We start from the raw sequence: 24,975 nt of genomic DNA on the forward strand, positions 1-24,975 counted from the left end.
CCTCCAGTTCTCTTCTCCTCGCTCCTGTCCTGGTCATAAAAAGTTGCAGCCAGCATAATGCCAACCAAAATCTATCTTTTACAGTATGTACACAATGATTAGATTGATAATTTAGACATAACCAATTATTTGAAAACAGATTATAAAAACGCAATCCATGACTGCACTATTCCATGCGCCGATAGGAGTTCAAAGTCATCCATCGCTCTTTCTCTCTATGCTTAGCCCACAATAGCCCATATCCAGTCCACATTAATATCCCAGTGACTGCATGCTTGCCCACGCCAGTGGATCTCAAACTGTGTGCCGTGGGAGGTGGTCAGGTGTGCCTTGCAATTAGTCTTTTTAGGATTATTTACATGGCTATAATCTATATGATTATTATAGCTGTGTATATGATTATAATATGATTATGTCACATTTACATAAATGTGTGCCTTGGAAATACTTTTCATGAATTGTGTGTTTGTGTGCAAAAACATTTGAGAAACGCTGAGCTAGACTAGCTACAGTAGTTACCTAAAGCGCCGAGTTTTAGAGGCACATCTTGACTCATCTGCTGCTACAGCAACAGGAGATAACTCTTACTCTTCGCCTCGCCTGCGCATTGGTGCCTTCATTCTTTTTATTTTTGAAAAGGCTTCTTATATCAGTGGCCTTCAAGTCTTAGCCTTTGTGAATTTGCAAGCTAGCACCCACCAGCCAACAACAGCAAGCCATGTAACTGCTATGCTCTCTCTGTCTTTCTCACTCTCACACTATCACTCAAAATGTGCGTGTGCCAAGTTGTGTGAAGCAAAGCTGCTTCTTGAATGACATGCAGAGGACCCAAAACGCATTTTGTTTTTGATCGTCAAAATCATTTTATATTTGAGGGTTTTAACTCTACTTTGGTCCCCCGGATGTCCCCTTTTTTCCCTCTATACCAAATGTCAACACATCGAAACATGTTCATTGTTCAATGCGTGTGCAATGCAACATTGCATTGTGAGCTTGTGGACTGGCTATTTTCACCAATGCTTGAAATAGATATGAATAGAGCTATTTCTTATTATTCTTACTAGTAAACATTGCAGCCTCAGACGCCTATAGGATTCTCTGACACCTATGTGCTGTTTTTAATATTCCCATAATCTGCAATGGATCATGCTTCCAGTATGTTCCTCCCATTCGCAGGCGGAGTGAGCAGTGTGTGCAATAAAGGAGGGATAAAAACTGGAGAAGTGTATTGCTATGGGGGGAGGGTTGCTCAGGGAGCCAGGATGCTGAGGCGATTGCATGAGCGTGGAGCTAGATGGAGACGGACGGATGGGATGGGACTGGGAGCAGAAAGCAGAGTCTGCCAAGCCCCTCTCTAAGCAAAGTGGGGTGACAAACTGGCCACTGGAGCACATGGCCCAGCGCCATTAAAGCTACCAGGAGAGAGCACACATTTTTCCAAACAAAGCCAATGCTGCTTTTAAAGGAAACAATGACAATCAATGGCTCGCCTTTAAGCCAACCGCCCACTAATGGGTAATGGCCATGAGAAATATTTGAGTTTGTCCATTCAGACTGAGACGTTAGATGGCTCCACTTTGGCAACACAGTTTTTATACACTTACACTGTACAAATATATCTCCTCTTTCCTAGAAACAGACTGACCAAGGGGAATCCTGTATTGATTTACAACCATGGTTTTTAAGTTAAGGTTTTGAAGTACAAATGTAGCCGTAAATCATTGTTTTACCTTATGAGGACTCTACAGAGGAATTGATTGAACAACAGCAGTTGTAAGTCATTACTATGCTGCTGTGCGTACAGTAACATTCTGTATGCTCAGAGCAATATAGTTTCGCTACACAGTAAAATCCTTGAGGGTTAATGAAACCTTTACAGGTCCATTTGGGTACATTCCCCACTTTGAGTGAGGGCCCTATTTAGACTATGGTGCAAAATGCTGGATGTCTGGTCTGTGTCCAAGCTAATGTTGCTAGTTAGACAGCACGTTTCTGGGAGTTTAACGTTGGAGCACGGCGCTAAGGGGTTGTATTTAGACCGTAGTCATGTGTTTTGCTTGTTACATTAATTATCCCAGTCATAGTATTGATTGTCATCATTACCCTTTTTTTGTTTGTTTGTTTTTCACAGTAACTGATGGTCTGTGATATGTTGACACATCAGTTTAATAATCACATTCTGTTTTTTTAAACTGCATATTAAAGTATGAGATGCAGTAGTAACACTTTCAGAGTCCCGGTTGGATATTGATGATGGCCCTACTGTAGCTAGCTACAGAGACTGATTAGGAAAGCTATGGATTCATGACATTCATAAATGAAAGGTATTTGAACATATAAAAAATAAAATGTATATAGGCAGGCTACTTATGGAAACAAATGATTCTCTTTTTCTCTCCATTTACGTATCTACCTCTCTCTCTCTCTCTCCTCATCGCTTGAGCAAAAAAACGATTTACGTTTTTTTGTGGTAGGCTACCTTCACATATCAACTTAATAATCATACTGTATGTTCCCTCCCTTTTTTCTTTTCTTTTTCTTTTCTTTTTTTTTTGAAGAAGTAAGTGGCTGTGCGTGTGTCTGTAGCCGTTTTCCTCAGCGTTTTGCCATAGTAAAATGTGTGTACGTAGCATCATGTTTGTCTAGTGATGTCACATGTCGTATGTCTGTAGCCTTTTTCCTCAGCGTTTTGCTATAGCAAGCACGACCACCGCTCACTTCACATTGGGTGTGATCTTTTTTTTTTACAGATGGGGGATTTTCTGCCTTTTATAGTATACAGGAAACGGGGAGCAAGAGACAGGGAGTGACACCCAGCAAAGGTTGTCCGTATCAGGATTCGATCCAGGCTAGGTAGAAGAGCCTATAGGTGGTATGCGCCTGGGCCGCTTTGCCAGCAGGTACCCCTCAGTTGTTAAAGCAGTTAAACCACTTATTAAAACATGATGGATGGCTGTGTGCTCCGTGCATCAGGAACTCTTATTGCGTCTAAATGGTAAGGAGGCCCCTGTGCTGTCACTGTGCCAGAGAAAAAGACCACTTCGCTCGGAGTAGGCAAGGCAAACTCAAAACCAACACACACATGGACGCTATATAGGTAGTCCTACAAGATCATTTGTTTTCTAGACCAGTGGTTCTCAACCTGTGGGTCGGTGTCCCCAGACTCCCCACATGCTTTTAGGAGGGGTCCTCCTTAGATGACATCGAATTGACAATTTGAGGTCTTTTTGCCTAACATTGCGAGGCGCTGTGAGCTTGTAGATCTATTATCAACCGAGTCAAACAAAATGTAATGCGTAATGCCTCAACTCCTACAATTCCAAGTGATTGTCAGGGTGGGGGGTCCCCAGTTCAAATGAAATGTGATTCTTTTTGGGGTTCACGGCCTGAAAGGTTTGAGAACCACTGGGGCGCCATGTGTAAAAAGTACAACTGTGTTGGTGGAACGATAGCAATGCCAATTGTGCTGCCCGTTAGCTCCGCTTTGCACCGGGGCGGAAAGACAGGACCCTGAGAGTTAAATTAACAAGGAGAATATTACATTTTGCAACAAACTCGTGCAATGAGCTCAAGAGCACAGTGTGAGTGACAGAAATAGAAGCAGACTTCCCAGAGGAGGGTCTTCTTACCAGAGGACTAGTCCCGAGAACAAAATGTTCACGTGGCTGTGTGTTTAGGCTGCGACGCGGATCGATTCACCTGCACTTTGGGGACAGCCGAGGCACTACCAATCGATACTGCCAGTGAGCCAAGCACCAGGAGGAGTGCAGCGCAATGTTTCTCAAAATGATAACCTGTCAGACAAGTGGAGCCGCTGCGCCCGTGTCAATTATTACTACGTCCCATACTGTCCTCCTTCACAATGACAGGGGTTAATGTTGAGGCCTGCAGCCTGCACGTGCTATTCTCAAAAGAAAGGGCACTGTACTGTCCTCAGCACACCATGACATGCATGTCTCCCGGGGACAAAGACAATTATTTCTAGTCAATTAATTTCAGCTCTGCCACTAGCGTGACGAGATGAGGACTGCCTTCTCGGCGGCCGTTTAGGTGCTGCTGGTGCTTTCGTCACCAAGCGGGTTCACCCCAGGTCTACGACCATCTCCACCACCATCACACCTCCTCTGCCAATTATTTATTACCATCCCACAGAGACTTGACAAATCCCTAAAGACACAATTACCTTGTTTCCCTGTGGGAGACCAAGTGCAGTTCATCTAAAGGGATAATGAATCCTCCATGTCATAGCCTCTTCATTGCAATGTCTATTATGTGGAGTTCAACGCCAATGTGTTATAATCGTAAAGTAGTCATGGGATGTGATGCTCGCAAAAATGATTCCACAATAGACTCATTTTTTTTTCATAGTCTGATGCGAGTTACGTGAAATCCAGTGTTGTTTGCCAAGTGTATGTGAAAAGCAAGGCAAGCCTAATTTGTTTTAATCACTGCAACTGCCAAGTACATATGGCAGCAAGAAGCCCTCTGGAATAACAAAGTAGAAATATTTTTAATCCTGAGGATAACACACACAATAGTGAAAGTACAATATGTTGTCATGAAAGCAATACAATATGTAAACTATAAAATAATAATATAGTACATTTTCTTTTCCCCCAATCCAATAAACACTTTCATAGACATACAAAACTTTGTCTGATTGTAATGTTCGATGCAGCATGGCTTTTCCCCCACTATACACACACAAAACATACACACACGCACGCACGCACGCACGCACGCACACACACACACACACACACACACACACACACACACACACACACACACACACACACACACACACACACACACACACACACACACAAATGTAATTAGTTGAAAAATGTAATGTTAATGACAGCAAATTAAACAAATGAATGAAACACCTTGTAACACACAAGAGAGCTACGAGCTATTTAACATGGCGTCTCTGAACATCTAGGCTACACTGGTTGCTTTCAACAGGAAAGGCCACTGTTCTCCCATGCTCTAACCCTGGGCACATTAGATTTAATTGGAGACTCCTGCTCTCACCTGCTCCCGAAGCTTGACTTCCCTATCTAACCCACATTAACCCTATGAACTGCAGAGCTGCAGCCGGGAGCATGGAACAGCAAGGGGAGGACACGCTCTACTGTAATGATTCAGAATGAATTATGGTCACTTTCTCCAGGGACCTGTCTTGATTTTCACAGTTGGCTCATATGTGAGACACACTTGCACCAGTGTTTACCTAAGTTCTGCAGCTCCTGTACTTTATGTGACCTCGCGGTCCTCGCCCTCCTATGCTCATATGCCTGAGAGTATTATAGTCTAGACCTCTGCCGCAATAGAAAGTGCTCCGTCTCCATTTCAATTACTGCTGCTAATGGTAAAACAGAGACCAAGCTACACCATTGGCTGCTTTGCTAATATGCGGATGTAACCAAATTATTATGCTGGCTAGATGACAAAGCCATCAAACCAATTATTACTCTCAATTTCACATTCTCAGCATAGACTGATATGTGTATTTTAACACTAATTACTGTAACTTATTAAAAGTATTTTATAGAATAGTGACTCAATGTTTTCTACATTACATACTGTAGGTATTTATTCTCCTTTACCTATACTTGAAATGCGTGATTTTCTTTACTTTTTTATCTTCTAAGTTAAGTTGAATTGGTCTTGTTATTTATACAGTATTAAGAAAAAAATATACTGTGTACTGTAAATATTCTTCCCTAAAACATTTTTCTAAATGCAGGTTTAAAAAAAAAATAGTAGATTAACGAATTTACTGCCATTAAAAAAACAGCGACTTTCGGGGTTGACCGTGATAGATATAATTATGATACATAATTGTATGATTTGTGTATGAGGCTCATATGACCATATGAACTGAACTTACAGTATAGGAGAACATATTTTGGTCGTACTGTAAGATCAGGCTAGTGGATTACAGGTCATAGTGACTGTGGTTGCCCTGACTACGAAATCATGTTTTGGTTATACTGTATGTCACTAGTGGAAAGTTACCAACACTCTACGTGTCTGTCTTCTTGTTATGATCTGGGAACGAATCAATGAGTCCCACGATCATATACTGTCATATACTGTACTCTTTATATACTGTATGTTAACTGTATGTTAAGGGTGGTTATGCTCACTGTATTGTCTTCCTTGTCTGACTCTCTTCAAATACAGCAATTTATTGATAGTCCTTTGGCTCGTCTCTGTCTTATTTTGGTTATGGATTTATCCATATCCATGGTCATATGAGCCTCATACACAAATCATACAATTATGTATCATAATTCATATCTATCAGACCGCCACGACTTTCTTACCTTTGATTGTTTTTAATTAATTCGAATCAATCTAATAGCTCGGGAAACTCGGGCATGGCGGCCTGGAACAACGGGAATAACTCGGGGAAACTAATTTCCACACCTCTACTAAGAAGCCTTTGTTCCCCACTGTTGAGCCCCCAGTATGATCTTACTGTAGATGCTAGATGGCTGTCTGGTAAGACTGTTAGTGTACTGGTGATCTTCATGCCCTGTCCATTGCCAGGGACTGTTTGCATTGGAATTCTGATGGGTCTGGGGTTACCATGTGACCCTACCGCTCTTTTCTTCCTACGCGGCTTTCCGCCTTTTAAATCATGATCAGCCAGGGTTACTGCATCTGTCCTAGTGTCAGTCTACTGGGTCTTGTTCTGGCTCTTAAGTACATAGATGTGTTGTCAGGGTTCAATAAGTCTGATGCACTATTTGTCTGTTATGGAGGGCACAGGAGGGGGTTGTGCCTTGTCTAAACAGAGACTCTCAAACATTGTTGTCGATGTTATATTATTAGTATCCGAGCTTCCACACTCCTCCTGTAAAATGTAATTCAAGCACGAGTGTCTTGATCTCTTTGGATGCCTTGAAGGGTGTTCCAATGGGTGACATCTATGTGCAGCAGCAGCAAGCTACATGTGCCTCTGCCTACCTTTGCCCGCTTTTACAGATTTAATGTGGCTGCCCTATACCTTGGTGACAGCAGTTTTGTGTGCTCCTTTGGTCTGCAACTGCGGCTCGGGCTTGTGCGGAATTCTCCTTGTGACCTTGTTGGTACAGTATTGTAGCGAACGCACAAAAGCCCCAACCCATCCGTACCCATGCTCTGCCAATTGAGCTCAGCTCGGCTCAGGCGCAGCGGGTTGCAAGCGTGGGTTGCCGTGCTCTAGGTCGGTCTGGTTAGAATCCAGCTCACATTATGTGACTTCATTAGTATTATCGATATTTTTGGACAACCGTCGACCCTCGCCGCATCACTGGCTCGGGCCCTCGGAGATACACGTTTACATTTCTGTCTAATAAATTATTCAATGCCGAGTTTGAAGTTGATACGTTGATATGTTTCTCAAGATACGTAGATTTTGAGCATTTAAAGAAGGATTACGTCTCTACCTCTGTGCATGCACACAATGCATACCCAGGTATTAATTACTGGCAGTCATCCAGAATTCATAGAATCATAACTTTCTTTTTAAGAGATGTTCTTTGTATTCCTTGGATCAAAAAGAGTCTAAGAATGCATGTTAGTCTGAAAGGATAGGGGATGTGTCATTATCCAGGGCTGCTTGTTTCTGCACACATAAACACATAAATAAACATCAGCGTTAAATCAGGCCTATACAGGCGTCTTCTGCCTCCCACACTACTTATACACTGAGCAGCCGAAGCTCAATAACAAGGATATTCTATTCTATATATTTTTCTCTATAGCAGTGAAAGCCTTGTGGCAGTAGAAAGTGGGGGCTGATAGAAATCTATATAAACAATAAAAATCAACAGACAACTTGGTGTTCAAGTAAGAGTAATGTGTTAGTGATATATTTCTCATGACTGTGTTTTAAACAGTGAGTGAGGATATTAAATCCCTCATTTAACAGCAGGTGAAAGAGTAAATGACTGGAATGTTGTCACTGTAAATTGAATAACACCAAAATGTTGTTGTTTATTAGATGCGAAGCCTACTATAAACTTCAATAATTCACAGACACAGTAATATAAAGGAAACGTAATGCTAAGACATCCATGTTCACCAGAGAGCCAAATCAGTGAGGCCGTTGAATTCAGCCAACACAAAGAACTGATTCACTTAGTATAACAAAATTAGTATTTTCTGCTGGGAGAATTCCAACATTTCTAAATGGCTTTGCAACACAGTGTACATTTCACTGCATAAGCACATTGATCACTATATGCATTTGCATGAAAGTCACATCGCAGTTGACAGAAAAGGTTTATTCTGATGACACCCGTTTATGCTGATGAATCGATGCTTTTCATAGCTGACTCTGTGACTAAACTAAGAAAATGCTTTGCAGAAGTTTTTTCAGCCCTGCCACTGCGTTGTGCATCTGCAATAGGCTTCCAGACAGTGCCATACAACTTTTCAGGGATAAACTCTGTTGTGCTGACAAAGTTCTTTACCGTCTCTGTCATATTGAAATGTAGCAGGCGCAAACCACATAGGCTCAGTGTAGCCTGACTCGGAATCGTCGCTGGCTCGATTCCCGATCCCGACTACCTTTGCTGCGTGTCACTCCCCATCTCTCTCCCCTTTTTCTGTCAGTCTACTGTCGTATCAATAAAGGCATAAAAAAAGCCACAAAAAAAAACATATCTTTAAAAAAAGAAAAGTAGCTCACCATGAAATTACAAATGCATGCTTGTTTGTCTTTCCACTGAACACAATTTATTTCCTCTGATCTCAATGGTACACTAGGTAAACATGGACTCCAAGCGCAAGATTGCATGTTAGATGCAGGATGTAATTGCCGCACCATTCAGACAGACATTGTGGTGTAATTGCATTCTGTGCAAATTCTGTAAACACTGTAAATTAGAAAATGAATTCAATTGTAGTTCAGAGATTGGGTTTCTCGTCCGGAGGCGTTTTAACACGGAAGCGTTTACAGGTTCCTTCCTATAGTCTTGTTCTCTGTAACTGCTTATGAATAAAGAGCTTGTGCTTTGTCATTTACATTTTTGTATTATTTGACAATGGATCACTGCTCTAAATATGTATCTATTTACAGACTAAAATCATCTGATGATTCAACATCAAGTCATCAAGGTCCCAGCAGTACAAAGAGAATAAACCTGTCTTACTATTAATAGGATACTAATCTCTCAAGACAGATTCAGCAGCTTTTTTCCCTTCTTTTTTTCTTTTTTTTTGCCGATGAGTTCACAGATTGAAAGGATACTAACTGTGCAAATCTCTTCATGACACTGATACAGGGGCAACAGTCTCTAAGTAGTTAGAAAATATTTTTCTTATAATGCAATACATGCTTAATGAGTTCTGGCAAGTCTAGTGTGATGGTTTAAGGATAGCTGTCAAGCTATCCCACCCAGTGTGAACTTAAGTGAGCGGTGCCTTTTATAAGTATTAAGCGTACCGCAAAGCATGGCCAATGATCCAAGTGTGGGATGGACATAAATACATACTGTATACATACACATACATACAGACAAAGCCAGATGTGGTTAGCACCACTCAAAAACAATATGATCATTGATATGCTTTGATGGTATCAAGATATTATGGTATCCCAGGGTTATTTAGAAATGGGTATCATTTTATGCCATAAAAATACTTCTCTTGATATGGAGAGCACAGGTCTCCACCAGGTTAGGCAGGTTATTGTGGCCTCCTGGTGGCGCTATAAGAGGCCAATGTGAAAAGCTTGCCATGTCTTCTTCGGCCTTTCACGGCAATCGGACACTGAATTGATGATTTGAGGCATTTTATTTAAAAAATGTTTTTAGCAAAAGTCGACCTGCTGGTGGCGCTATAAGAGGCCAATGTGAAAAGCGTGGCATTTGTTCCTCGACCTAGTGAGAATGTGCATGAAAAATGTCATGGAATCTTAGCCAATCAGGATGGAATATGGAAAATAGGACAAATCCAGAGATAACGTCTACCGGACCAAATCTATAGAAGTACTGTCAAAGAATGTATTTTTGCAAAAATTACGGTAGCTCTAGAACAGGCCCATGTGAAAAATGTGGGGCAGAGGTTCTGAATTGGCATCCAGAGAGTGTGTCTGCACAGATTGGCAGTGACCGGGCCAACGTGCCGGAGATTAGCTGGTAACAGACGGACGGATACACACACGGACGGACGGACGGGGTGCAAAACATAGTCTCGGCCATGTCTTTCGGCCTGGCGGAGACAGTAAAAAGGAGTGGTATTTGGAGGTAGAAAATAAATAATTAGGCTAGTCATTTATTTTTATGAGGCGCTCCATGAGCTTGCAGATGCTACACACACCGGTGTGCGACGAAGTATAATTGGGCCACCCGTGTTTTCATGCTCTCCTCTATACATCCACACGGCATAGTGTCATCACCGCGTCATAGCTGGGGGACTCTGCCCCCTCGGGGGAAAGAATCATTTGCTCTCTTTAATTTGAATGGGATATCCGTGTTTTTCAAATCAGATTTTGAACAGTATAGAGATTTTTTAAATTGCAATGTCTTTGCAATTTTCCTTAGTTGCCAATGGACAAATAAACTATACATTAGAAAAATAAACATCATTGGAATGGATTGTTGTCCTTACATTATTAAGGACTAGTCGGATGATCCAAGACCAGGGTTATCTGATGTATCTGTCTGATAAGAGACACTATTTTACATTTTGTTTATGATCAATTAAACTATCAAAAAACCAAAGTAATTAATTCATCAATGATGTTTATAGAACACAATAATTGAATTCCAGTAGGTTACAGCCATTTACAGCTTGTTATCATGCAAGGATTTACACACTGACACGACTATCCTAGTTTCAAACCTACAGAAAATACTTTTAAAACATGGCAATGAATACAGAGCTAAAGCAGTGTACTGCAGTGTGTAAATCCTGCATGACGTTAAATAACACACAGCATTTCGCCAAATGATAATGCCGTCGATCCCGCCGTATTCAGGTCTCTATTCTACTAACTACTTGAATTCACTACAACGTGTTCTATGAACATTATTGATGAATTAATGATTGGTTTTTGATATTATGGTAAGTTTAATTGATCATATCTTGTTATTGTGTCTCTACCAGGCGATTAAAGACTGTGTATAATATAAATAGCCTATGTTTTGTATTCGTTACATGGAGGGGAGAGAGAAGTCTCCGATTTCAGTGGTGCTTGTGAAACTTTGACGCATGAATTAAAGATGTGGGGGATAATCTGAGTCTGATTATAAACCACTTGAACCCCGCAGCTTCTATATTCTAGGCTAGGAGGGACACAAACCACACATCTACAAGATCGCATCGCGCCGCTTGTCAAGTTTGGGCACCAATAGAATGGCATTTTTTGGTAAAGAGATTTGGTGTAGACTAAAAAAGCGGTCAAATTACAGTGCAAACATATACAGTATACGCGCCATTGTAATTGCGACCATTATGTAATCAGTTTTAGCCATAGACCGTAAAAATTAAAGGACAGCATTACACTCTCAGGGCCCTATTTTGAGTATCTTATTCCCAGTTCTTATGTGTTAATTAACACTGGTCTTATGTGTTAATTAACACATGGGCTACCATTATTTTGAAAATCCTATGTGCTATAGAGAGCCGCCGTTCACTTCACCGGAAGTCACATGCGTGTGCATGTTGTGAAATCTGACGATTTTAAAATGGAAGTCAGTTTGTTTGCATTCGGTCGAGAAACTAGAATCCTAACCGCGGCCTATCCCAGTGTCCCGTGAAAAAGATTGTCTCTCGGACTTCTTGGCGTTCTGGAAGCAGATTCAGAGATAAAGCCGTTTCTTTGCACCTGTTTACCTGGTAACCATGGCAACAGTTAACTCGACAAGATAACGCTGCCCTGGCACAGCCCCCCCCCCCCCCCCCCCCCCCCTTATCTCGTTCCTGGACGTGTTAGACACAGGAAGTGTTAATAGATAACACCACCATCTTATGCGCAATCCTTCTAGTTGCACTGAACATAAACACTTAAGGTTTAAGACTCGTCAGCATATTTAACTCATGGGGGAGTGTTCATATGTTAATTAAGGCCATTCAGCCATGATTGTCTCCCTAATCAAACGATATCAAGCAAAAACAAAACATCAGCCTGTGATGGCCACATTACGCACGCGTTGACAGAAAACCCTACTCACTCACATCAGATCTGAAAGACTCATGTTCCACTCTACTGTAGGTGTAATTTCAAATGAATCCAATGAAATAAAAGAAAGGTTTTTACAGCTGTTTTTCCATGCCTTAGAAGAGAAACAATATGAAGTGAGTGCATGCATGAGTGCGTTCTCTTCCTTCCTCTTATGTCCTGGAAATGTCAGGAGTCGCGAGGGTCCCTCACTCTTAATTCTCAACGAATGTCTGTGATTCTAGTTTTACTATAATCAGAAGACGTGAGAGTTTCAATTCCTTGTCAATTGTGTTAACCTTTAAGATGTTAGTCTATTTAAATACAATGATTTGAGTGCTTCAGTGCGGCTGCAGAGTTCATGTGTAACTCGGCAGCCACTTGAATTAATAGATTGTGATATGATCAGTAACGTGTCGGTGATACTTAAAGTATGTGTATCAATATGGTTTTATTCAAATCCAATCAAAGACTACTGGCTACCAGCTTATAATGCAAGCATTGGGATTGCGACGATATTATTATGGCCATGCATGCACTTTGACATTTCTCCTGGTTGCATAGCGACATGCATTACTCCGACGTTGCATTCGTCCGACTCTCCCCATTACTAACCCTATCTCTAACCCTAACCCTATCCGCACGCATAGCCACGTAGTCTGTATTCCTCCCTTTCTCCTTTCAATACAATGTTTCTTTCTCTTTTGGTCTCACCACAGAAAATAGCACTACGTCTTGCGCTGATCTTTAAAGCTGATACTCTGGATTGATTAAAGTAACGCCCCCAAAACACCCATGACTAATTCAGGGACGTTTTACCGTGTAGCGCCTTGGCCACACCTCCACATCTTAATTTAAGTAATAAGACCTGCCGTTAATTTAGGGCACGCAAAATAGGGCCCATAGACTCTACAGACGTAAGTGAAGCCTATTTGTCCCAGCCTATTGGTTGGGAGAGAGTGGGGGGTGGGTCATTGCTATTGGTTGGGAGCTTGTCAATCAAGCTAGCCACACCCCTCTTACACCATACCCTACTTTATCATCAATTTTTAAATAAATTGGACCATAATTTAACAAAACGCATATCATGGTGATTGAAAGAAGACTTTAAACTAGTGACTGGAAGCATAAAGTATTCATGACAATCGTTAAGGTAATAAAATCAAGTGTAAAGTTCTGCAAAAACCTATCCACTTGAATTGAGTTTCTGACCCCAGCAGTGGGGAAAAGGCGAAACTAGCGGCCATTCATATGAACTGTCACTTCCTATATTGGCTCAACTTACAAGCCGGATGCTAACCCCTTGGTTTTAGCACCATTGACCAAGTATGGAGTTTGTTACTGTTAATGCTGCTGTACATTTTATGGTTTTATGTTATGGTTATGGCCATTAATGTGTGCTCTGCTTTAATGGGAGTTGTAAGAACGTACAAAGTAAACATCCCTATCGTTCCACTGCAATTAATCAGACTGCATTAACAGTATACAACTGTAATGCGATGAGCAATGCATCCTCCACATTATCCCACTTCAACACCCCAAGTGAAAATAACCTCCCGTGGCTATGTTAGACAGCCATCTTCACGCCGCACAGACACGTACTGCACTGTAGTCATCTCTTCTCCAAGAGAGTATAATGCTACTACAAGAGATCCTGTGCAGCTTTGCTGAAATATGCCACACGGTGGGGATCAAAGGGTCTTGGGCTCAAATCCACAGGGGAATACTACTGTTGATGTGGTTGTATAAAACTCATACAATTAAGACAATTAGTTATCACAGGTTCCTGAAAAACCTCAGCCATTTAGATTGAATTCTCTAATTCTCTAAACTAGTAGCCATGGGGTTAAGATTTAATTCTCTATAGTATGCCTAAAGATTAGATACTACATGACAAAAGTACTATGACATCTCAGGTTCCTCACCGATGAACTGCAGAAACCATGAAGACGCGTTTTTTACCCAGAGTGAAGAGTTCATATTGTGAGTTTCATATTGTGTTCCAGACACAGATTTTTGAACAGCACTTGAAGAATTGGGCAGTTTCTTCACTAGTAAACACCAAGACTCATAAATATTTCATCTTATTCGTGGTCCCTGCTGTATCACCTGTTCTGGCAAGCAGCACACACTTTACGCTCGTACAATAACAAGCTCCTACTTCACACCAGAACCTTCTCATTGACAGGCGATTTTGTCAACAATAAACCTATCAAAATCAATGTTTGCCGTCCATGTTTACTGGTGTATTACTGCAATTGCATTACAATTTCTATACCATAGGAATAAAAATCTAAGTTTAGGTGCAGTGCTGCAATCCGGAATGCTCAAGGAGAAGGTTGCCATGGAAACAGAGTTACATTGGCCAGAAATGAAAGCGTCTGAGGATTTAGACTTTCACTGTACATCAATTTTTAACCATGGATTGTTCATCAGCACCAACACTAACTTCACATATAAACACAAGTGCTCCTTGAATGAGAGATTTCTGACCAATGGAAGAATACACAACACTAACCCAAAAACACCCCTTTCAAATTCAAATCAAAGCTATTTTAAAATCATTACAGCCAACTGACGCAGTTTCTGAATATTTCACTACCTACGTTATAATAATCTAGAATGAATTATTATTTGATTGATTCTTAAGCAAGATTGTACCACCATGCTGGTAAATACCCATCCCAAATACCCTGATTTCAGAGCAGGGAAAGAGGGAGTGAAAGAAAATGATTGAGGCAAATCAGTCTGTATGTGTTGGTGAATCTATCTAGTATCTAGTGTGTTATTTGTACACTTGCATATCTATTCAAATACTATTGATATTCATTTAGGTTTGAATCAGCAGCACACATTTTGCTGAATGTCAGTTCAAATACAAATCTGCCACCATCCAACAGCTGACATTATTACATACTGTATGTCTGAGTTACAGTAGATGACTAGATGATATTAATGGAGCTGGGCAATATTGACAAAATCTAAGATATTTTTGTCCAAATACTGACGCATTGTGAGCTTGTAGATCTGCTATTTTCACTATAGTTGACAATTTTTGAATGTATAAAATAAGGCTTAAGGCCCATTCCCACTGGGTCAGATAACAGATATCTGGAGATATTTCTCCAGATATTTTTCAATGCAAAGTGGATGGTAGATACAGATAAAAAAAACATTTGCCACAGATAAAAGTATCTGTGGCAAATATCTGTGGTATATATTTTTTTTATCTGCATCTACCATCCACTTTGCATTGAAAAATATCTGGAGAAATATCTCCAGATATCTGTTATCTGGCCCAGTGGGAATGGGCCTTTAAGCAGTAAAAACCTGGAAAAGACAACACTTATTATGCCATATCACTTTATTACAATATCCCAAATCCCAGACAATATCTAGTCTCATATCACAATAGCAATATAGTAGTGATATATTGCCCAGCCCTAGGTCTTCATAATACAGTGTCAACAGGAACTATTCAACACAAATTGAACTGTGTTTTCTATTTGTAGCATATTGCATAGACCAAGTGCTGCTTGGCATATCCTCACACAAGCAGCTTTGCCAGAATGGACCCATTACTCCAGGTTCTCTGTAACCCTGCAGCTTCAGAAGTTTTTGATTCCATACTAATGAGTGAGTGTGTTAGTGAGTGAGTCTCCCAGTATTCGATTTTCTAAATGGTTGGGAACGGTCTATATAGAAATGGTCAATGATCACAGCTAGATATTACAGAATTTTGCTAGTGGCATTACTCATTGAAATGACATTACCACTTGCCACAGAGAACTGTAGAAAGCAAATTATTATACTCTCCAAGAATAGTAGCCGTGGGGTTTGCAGGTGCAAAGAGCACTTAACCACTTATACCCTACTGTATATAATTTGAGGCCGGGGTCTCCCAGGGGTCTATACTTGGTCCCCTCTTTTTTCCCCTCTACGCCAATTCTTTTTGCCGAAAATAGCCCATCAACAAGCTCACAAAGTACTGTGAGCTTGTAGAACTGTTTTTGCCAAATGTTTGCCTATTTTCACCAATCATTTGCCTATTATAACATACAGAGAAATTCAGGGATGTGTTTAATGGACTTCAGAGAAGAATTATGTAGTAGCCAACTTTAGCCTGTGAGTGACCTACACTGATACATATGTGTATTGTGCTGTATAATCTTGAGATACAGTAAAATCTTCCGTGGTAATTTAACTTTGGCCCATTTGGTTCCATTTGAAGGCCACACACTCAGTTACATGTGTGATTGCTACAGTACACTCTCACAGTTAAATCAACAATAAGATTATTTTGCTGTATATGTACATGCTACAGTATTGTCAAAATGTGAAAATTCACTAAATATCATCTAAATGTATGCTTCCCCAAAGCCGCATAGGGAATTAATGAATTAAAAGCTGTTCCACTTAATGTGTCGATCAAGTAAGTACTATAGGTTAAAAGTACACCATTGCTACAGAAATAATGAACAATAAAATAAAATAAAATGAGCCATCCAAAGGCCAGTGGATAAACTATTAACTGTCAGTCCATGTGACCTGATGTGAGCCCATGGCCCTTGTACAATCCACGTTCCAAACAGAACGGTGCGCATTATTCATTAATTCCTGTGCTGTGCTAATTAATAAAAATTAAATTCATTTCCCCGTGTCCAAATTATATTCAAGTATTTGGATAAAAGTCAATAGTACAATTAGGCTATAGCCAGATTTGTGGCAATTCTTCGATTACGGACGGTTGAGCCCCATGTTTCACTGGTGAACAAAGTTTGTGAGTATAGCTACTTACCTGTGGTCTCTACTATTCCTTCTAGTATCACCACAATTTCAAACTGCTCTGTTTGCATGGACCTCTGGGAGAGTTCGTAGAATGGGCTCTTGGTGTCAATCACATGGCAGATTGTGAGCGGTGAGACGAGAAAGAGCTGGTCTGCCCCGGTACTGAAACCCACGTCCAACTCCAGCTGATCCAGTGGAAGGAACTCGCCCTCGGGTGTCTGGCGAGACTAGGAAGCATACAGAAAGATGAAGGGTTCAACTACACTGATCCAGGCAGCCTTTCTGACAGCTGCTCACATTTTAATAAACAATCAAAGTGATCTGTGATCTAACTCCTATAGTCCTAAAGCAGTGTTTCTCAAACTTTTGCATTTCAAGGTCCCCCCTTAACTCTGACAGTATAAAAATGGAACCAAATGGACGCGTTTGGGTCCATTTGGTTCCATTTGTACACTGTCAAAGTTACAGTCTTGTAAGGGTCAATTTAGACCCCCATAAAGGGTGTAGTGTACAATGTGTACAAAGGGTTAGGCTACATTTGTTCAGTCTCTGAGTTATAGATTTTACTTAGACAGCATAGGAAAACATAATGATGGTGAGACAAAGGTAAATCATAAGCACATTTTCTCATAGTGATGATTAACCAACTGGCAACAAAAACCCTACTCCCCACTTTGTAATCCTTACAGTGGGGAAATTGAAACACTTCATTTGAAACACATTTCCTACATTTAGCAATCCTCTGGATTTTCTCCGCGCAATAATAATATATAATAGCCTAAAGAATAGCTAATTAGAAGATTAAGGGAAATTCTGGGCCATACTTATAGCAATTCAATTCAACCAATGGATCCCAAGAAATCTCATCAAAATATTGGTCTGCCTGTGAGCGAAATGGTAATGATGCTAGCTGGATCAATACAAATAAGAACCTGTCATTTGTGCAGTTTAACTCAGTAAATGTTACTGCGTGGGCGTGGAAGTCATTGGGTTTTTGTTTGAATATAAATGACAAATTGTGATTGAAAAACAAATATATATATATATATATATATATATATATATATATATATATATATATATATATATATACATACACACACACACACACACACACACACACACACACACACACACACTATAGGGGCATCCTGGGCCAAAGTTTGTGGCACTTACTTTTAACAATTTGCAGCGGATCTGTGCAGAGACCATATGGCTATTACGCAGGTTGCCGACCCTGAACATAAGAGTTAGTTTCCCATCTCGCATAGAAATAACTGCATGTTCACTGAACATCAACGTCTCGGCCCGTTTCTTGGGCTGAGACATCTTGATGAACATGCATCCGATCAAAAAGGCATCGACGATCGATCCCAGGATCGACTGGAACAGAAATAGAATGATCCCCTCGGGACATTTGTCCGTGATGTATCTGTAACCATATCCTATAGTGGCCTCTGTTTCTATAAAGAATAAAAATGCTGAAGGAAAGTTATAAACGTTGGCCACGCACGGAGTGTACTTGTCATCGTGGGTTCTGTAAAGGTCTCCTCTGATGTAAGCTATGACCCACCACATGAAGGCCATGAAAAGCCATGCAACCGTGTAGGTTAGGATGAAAATGAATAAATTCCAGCGCCATTTCAAGTCAACTAGTGTTGTGAACAAGTCTGAGAGGTATCTGCTGGTTTCACCGCCCAGGTTTCCATGCTGGACGTTACATCGCCCGTTCTTGTCCACAAAGCGCTGCCTCTTCTTCTTTTTCTCCGGGGGAGGCTGATTAAATCCGGACCCGCTGGATGAGGTGGTCACTACCTGATAATCGTCCCCAAATTTCTTTCGGAGTGCAGACATACTACGATGACAGCAGCGAAAGAAATATTAAAGGATTCAAAGGGAAGTATGTGCAGGACGTGGCTGTGGTTGCTGCTGCGGTTGTCCCTGTTATATGTCCGCGCGCAATTATCCCCTGATTGGAAATAAGGCGAGCAAAGTGGAATGTCTAAACTAATCGTGCATTGTCCTCTTTCTCCACGCACTACTGTTGCTGCACTCCACAGCCATGGACTGTCAATAATGGACCAGCAATTTACAAACCCAGAGGAGATGAGCCATATGAGGAATGGGCGACGCACAGGACGAGCTATCCAAACGCGCCAGTCGCAGTCCAGGTTAAACAGTTTTAGGATTTGGTGCGTTGTGAATTTCTCATCGCTCATGCAGTCTGTCTATCCACATTTGCCCCCCAAAATACCTTCCGTTTTTTGTTTGAAACTTCAAAACCTTTCAACGGCCCATAAAAACAGCACTTCAATGCGTAATTAATGGAAAATGGTTTCCTCGATGAAACGGGTCTGTGCGCACTTCCGACCGATGTGACAGTCTTGGGCAGGATTCGGTCCCCAAGTCTTCCTTGAAGATCCGTATACATACAGTATATGTGTTGTTACTCGTCTCGCACATATGACTGTCCAAAAGGAAATGTGGATTGGGAAGAAAATCACTGCCCCGTCGTCATTTTGCCTGCGCGCATCACTGGTACTCGCCAGACTCTTTTTTTCTTTATTCTTTTTTGTCGGTCTTCTCGTGGCATTTCGAGGACATTCTTCTTGTTACCTAATACAGATCCAGACAGTAGATGTTTTTTCTCCAGCTCCACGAGTTTTCTTTCCCTCGATTTCCCAGCACAGCTCCTGCGCACTTGAACGTGTTGTATGCAATGATGCACTGACTATATTGCCACTAGTGCCTAGTGTCCCTACATACACAGACCGAATTAGAGGGGGAGGGAAGAGATATCTGCTACTCAGTCCATTTTATAGCGCGTGGTTCAACTGTCAGAGATTACCATGGAAAAAGAACATTCCTAATGTTGCTGAAATAATGAGAATCACACTAAATATATTATGTAGTGTGTGTGTCTGCCGGTATCAAGACACTTAGTAGGCTGCCTGTTGGCTAATTATAAAGCCACCACATTAGGCAACATTTCCTAATGGTGTGTATAGTTTGATTATAATAATTTATCTTTTATTATTATTATTTTATAGCTATATGCATTTGGAACACGGAACTAAGATGAAGTTTTATAAAGATGTGAATCAAAGAAATTTCCCTGCGTATTTTTCTTGAGAGATGTCAGGGAAAGAAATATAGCCTATTATATTCTGTGAAAAAACATGAATAAATCTCTATGACCAAGATAGTGCCATGAAACCAGAACATTATCATGACAGTATACTTGATCCACTTCATTAGCTCTGCACTGCAGAGCATCTGGTCTGTTTAATTATTATTCATTATTGTACTGTAATTCATAGGCTGCTGTTTACAATATGAGGCAACATCAGCCCTCAGTACAGAGAAGAGATACCTCCCATGTTTTAGTAGACAGTTATAGATACACCCGTTTTACTCACTATTCCTCTGGGTCACCCCTACTAACAGGCTCTGACAAACAGCCTGCCCCCCCGTTCCCCAATCCCATGGTTGGGCGCACCTGCTTTATTCCCTGAATGTTTTCCCCTCCAAACAACAGAGGAGGCTCTGAATAGTGTTACTTAGTACAGGTTATGCAGGAAAGCATGCTGACACTCAACCACGAACTGTATTGGATCTCAAGGGGCTCAAAGAACTCTTGGTGGAGTGCTGGTGTTGCAACTGCGATGCACTCTAAGCACGATTCACTCATCATATTACCAAGCCCACTGCCACCAAGGAATACACCCACACCCTGGTTACCCTAGCTGGTTACACTGTGTGTATCAAACATGTATAGAAGCAGGGGTGTCGCACCAAATTCTGGGCCCTGGGTACTTTAACTTTTGAAAAATAGCAGATATACAAGCTCACAGGGCGGCACCGAGTGCTGCGCTGCGAGCTTGTAGATTTGAATATTTCAAATCCTTCTATGTTTCTATGTTAGTGATGCTCAAACCTTTTCATGTGAAGGACCCCCAAAATAATTTGGCCACGGACCCCCATCTCAAAATATTTATTTCCAGGGACCCCCCAAAAGCAAAATTTGAGTTACAAATGTTCGCTTAAAAAGTACATAATATTCAAAGATTTGCACACATTTTCACGACTTCTCAAAAATAGCAGATCTACAAGCTCGCAACGCGGCACTCGGTGCCGCGCTGTGAGCTTGTGTATAAAATAATTAAGGCCCCTCCACCTTGGGCCCTAGTAATTAGGTCCCACTCCCCCCCCCTTGTGACGCCTCTGCATACTGTTGAAGGCAATATGACCACCCTCCCCCTTCTCCATATAGCTCCCCCCCCCCTCTCTCTCTCTCTAAGTATTGTGCACTCCCAAATCAATACGTGTTATCCATCCCCACTAATACGCCATTATCATCACTTAATCAATATATCAGTCGTAGGGGATTAGTGCATTGTCCTTTTGTCTTTCTTCAGACCAGAATTAACTGGTGATAGATCAATAAGGAACCAGTTCTGTGATCAATTCACATTCATTGCAGTCAATTAAAATAGTCAGCCTTTTCCATATTATTGTCTAAACCTGGGTGCTATATACGTTCAAAGCTTTGTTGAATGACGAGTTACAGGTTTGTAACTGTAGACTGTATGAATGGAACCAAATGGACTCTTACAGGTCCATCTCTTTGTACAGAACTCGGAGATAAAATAACACTGAGGATTTTATAGTGTAGATTGATTAGTTTCCCAGATTCCCAGAGATTACACTTTATATATATATATATATATATATATACAAAACGTATCAATTGGGGATCCGTGGACTAATGGATATCAAACTGGTGTCCTTGAAATGAAAAAGGTTGAAAAGCCATTGTGAGCACAGAGTGGTGAATTGCCCAGAGCTGAGCGCTGTGATTAACCCTGCCTCACCTCTGAATGAAGCATGACAGCCACCCACAAGGTAACATTACAGTATGTATCACTGAACTGACATGTGAGTGCAAAACATACTGCTTTTCTCACCCTCCGCTCTCATGTCCGGAAGCACGCTCTGCTCTCCACTTCCTTATGCTGAGGTTTGCTGTAAAATGTCTCACTCAGTGTTTTTTTCCAGGTGATTTAACAATTTTTTGGTTTCCCTGTCTGAGCTCCCACCGGGGATCAATAAAGCGCTAGAGTCAGTCTGGTCTGTGGCAGAACCTACCAGACTCATTACAACTCTACTGTCTCCACATGATCATTTCACCGCCAGCCTGATGCTTAATTTATGCTCCGTCATATAACGGTGCCGCGCACCTAAAATAGCCGCTTAAAGCACATATTGAGCTCCTAGATAGGCTATTTTTGGTGCATGACACAGTTCTATGGCAAAGGGCTTGAGTCTTACTTGACCTACTGTGCAAATACACATCTAAAAACAGAGCAGAAGGCATTGGCGAAACTTGTAACTGTTTCCAGGATGGTTGCATAACGCTGCAGGTCTGTGCTGTGGCGATTGTGTCAGTGCACTCTTAATGTGCTTCCAACCGCTGTCTGTGAAGCACTATAATTCAATCCCCTCAAGGGGGGGAGGGCAGGAAAAGATTTGCCCATCAATCACCAGGTCTTCATCATAGGGAAACACCAGCCCTGTTACCTGCAGGACTGTACACTTTTATAATGAGGACAGGGGGACACAGGTCCACTATGTGCTTCTTCTGCCCCTCATTAGGAGGAAGGAACTACTTTGTGGAGCAACAGCTATTAGTGTGAACTGTTGAACACCCAGCCAGTACCTTGAGCTAGACATTTTTTAATTGCCATATTCTCAGCTACATACATCTAAGCCTAAGCCCCTGCTCTTGTCAGTGTGTCTGTGTATTTACATCATATATAAAAAAGTAATTACATACATTCAAAATGGTCTGGTCTGTCCATAGCCTGTTCTTTTGTTTCAGTGTGCTGTTTGTTACTGTCTTACAGCTCTGGAATTTTAGGTGATACCCCTATTTGTGGCAAACCTGATGATAATAATAACGTTTAATTGAAAACCTCACAGATACCCATTCCCAGTTTGAAGCACAGTTTATGAAAAATGCATGCACACAATGTAATATTATTACGGTGCCCTTTTGACACATTTCCGAATTCATGGACTCTTAATTCACCATGGATTTACTCAGCAGGATAAGCCAGTCACAGGAAGACAATTATACATGTTGGAGAGGAGTTTGTGCTATTTATGGCATGCTCCCAGCAAGATAACAGGGAAATGGGAAAGTATCTTTGTTTTAATAGTGCCAGCAATCACACAGCCGCAGAATCACCCCTCCATACAATTTGTAATTTTGTAATCTTATTGGCTTAGTTGTTCAAAACCGAATAGGAGAGGAAGTGGACACGGCTTGGGTTCACACACACACACACACACACACACACACACACACACACACACACACACACACACACACACACACACACACACACACACACACAGATGCAGCTGGTGTGTAACTTTGTGAGAAGTTACACAAATGTGAGGAAAATATGCAGATTAGTTCTGTCTTGAGGCCATTCCAAGGATGTGTGGCCTTTAGAGACCCACAATCAACAGTAGACCTATGATAGCGTGTTTAGAAAAAAATCACACTGTGATTTCATTTTATTTTGATTTATTGCTCTTTTCTGCTGTAACGCCATCCTCGTCTAACATCATTACAAAATCTTAGGAAGGGGCATGTAGCAGGCACTACCAGCTCCTGCCAATGTACACACCGCCATTAGACCCTGATGAGAAACAATTTGATGTTCTTGTGTAACCTGTTTTTTTTTTTAAATAGCACGGGCAAGAACTGATGGTGGGGAGCTGGAATTGATTTATTAATCTAATCAGACCAGTGTAGAAGAGATGCATTTATCCTGCACTCTCTGTATCAGCTAGCATGACACTTGAGGTCACTGTAAGAGAATCAGCCAATCACCTCAGCCGATCTCCTTTAATTTTCCATCTCCCCCATAATCTCCACAATCAGGGATACAGCATGAGCAAGGCTGCTGCTTTGATGTGAGGCTTGATGGATTTGGCCATCTCGCTTACTTCCGCATTCAAAATTCCACGTAATCTCGTTTTGCTGGTGGCCTGGCACGGTATTGATTTTTGAATCCTTAAACCAACAATCTTCTGTTCATCTGAGATGGGTGCTCCGCGATTTCCCCTCTGGTAAAAATTAGGTCTTAACGTTGTCTGAACCATTGATGAAGGAATAAGAGGTCCTCCTCCATCCTTGACCATGTAATGTGAAACCATGTGGCGGAGGGGACACGGCAGCGGCGCTAACTGATTCCCTGAACACAAGTGGGTCAAATGATGGAGGCCCTGAGGAACTGATGAAACTGTCAGCATCTTGTGGTAATCAAAGGACATTGCAGCTGCCCACAAACCAGGACTGCCCGGGACAGGTGTACGGAAACTCCAACGGAAACCTGGGCCAAACTATTGGTTGTATTGGCTGTGGGAAAAATAATGGCAGGCAGTATAGGATGGTTATAATCCTATATTAATAGCAACATTAATGGCACATGTAGATACAATCCCATGCGTCCCATGTACAGTTCAACGCACCGACTTTTTAAAGTTTTTCCAGCACCACGTCCATAAGTATATCATGCGCTGTAGGCCTACAGTATACATCTGCTGCTATGCTCTTGCTTCTTTATCCTTTAACTTTATTCTTCTTCCCTTTTGTCCATGGAAATAACAATATGAAGGGGAACTATGCACGAAAACAAATTTCACCCACTCTTCTACTCCTGTAAACCTATGATGTGACACTAAAGCTGATTCTGATACTGAGGTAAAATAGGAAATGTCTGTATAGGATAAACAAAGGGGAAAAGCAGGACATCCCTCACGTATACAGTACAAGGATATACAAGGTTGCCGCTACGGTCAGAAATAGCATCACAACTGGGTTATTTTCTGGAGCAGTTCCTGGTGATTGGTGATTGATTACGACACAATTACTGTTGAAAGCAAGGGAGCCCCTCCTCCTAATCACTGCTTTGGTCGCTAAAAGGGTATTATCACATAGGAGAAGCTTG

The 24,975-nt window shown here is 41.3% G+C and overlaps 1 protein-coding gene across 1 annotated transcript in view; it reads right to left on the reverse strand.

Annotated features, from left to right (window-relative positions):
- The window catches only part of kcnj3a (potassium inwardly rectifying channel subfamily J member 3a), a gene marked incomplete at its 3' end in the record, with an annotated part of 33,134 nt that extends 14,201 nt beyond the window's left edge, over positions 1–18,933 (reverse strand). The window contains exons 1-2 of the mRNA XM_080752667.1: positions 18,128–18,933; positions 16,962–17,178 (exon numbers count right to left, since the gene is read on the reverse strand). Coding sequence (XP_080608793.1) covers positions 16,962–17,178; positions 18,128–18,805 — 895 coding nt within the window. The 5' untranslated portion in view covers positions 18,806–18,933. The remainder of the gene's footprint in view (positions 1–16,961; positions 17,179–18,127) is intronic.
- Positions 18,934–24,975: the final 6,042 nt, after the last annotated feature.

The sequence above is a fragment of the Nannobrachium achirus genome (genome assembly GCF_963921795.1).
Source record: "Nannobrachium achirus genome assembly, chromosome: 22".
Classification (NCBI taxonomy): domain Eukaryota; kingdom Metazoa; phylum Chordata; class Actinopteri; order Myctophiformes; family Myctophidae; genus Nannobrachium; species Nannobrachium achirus.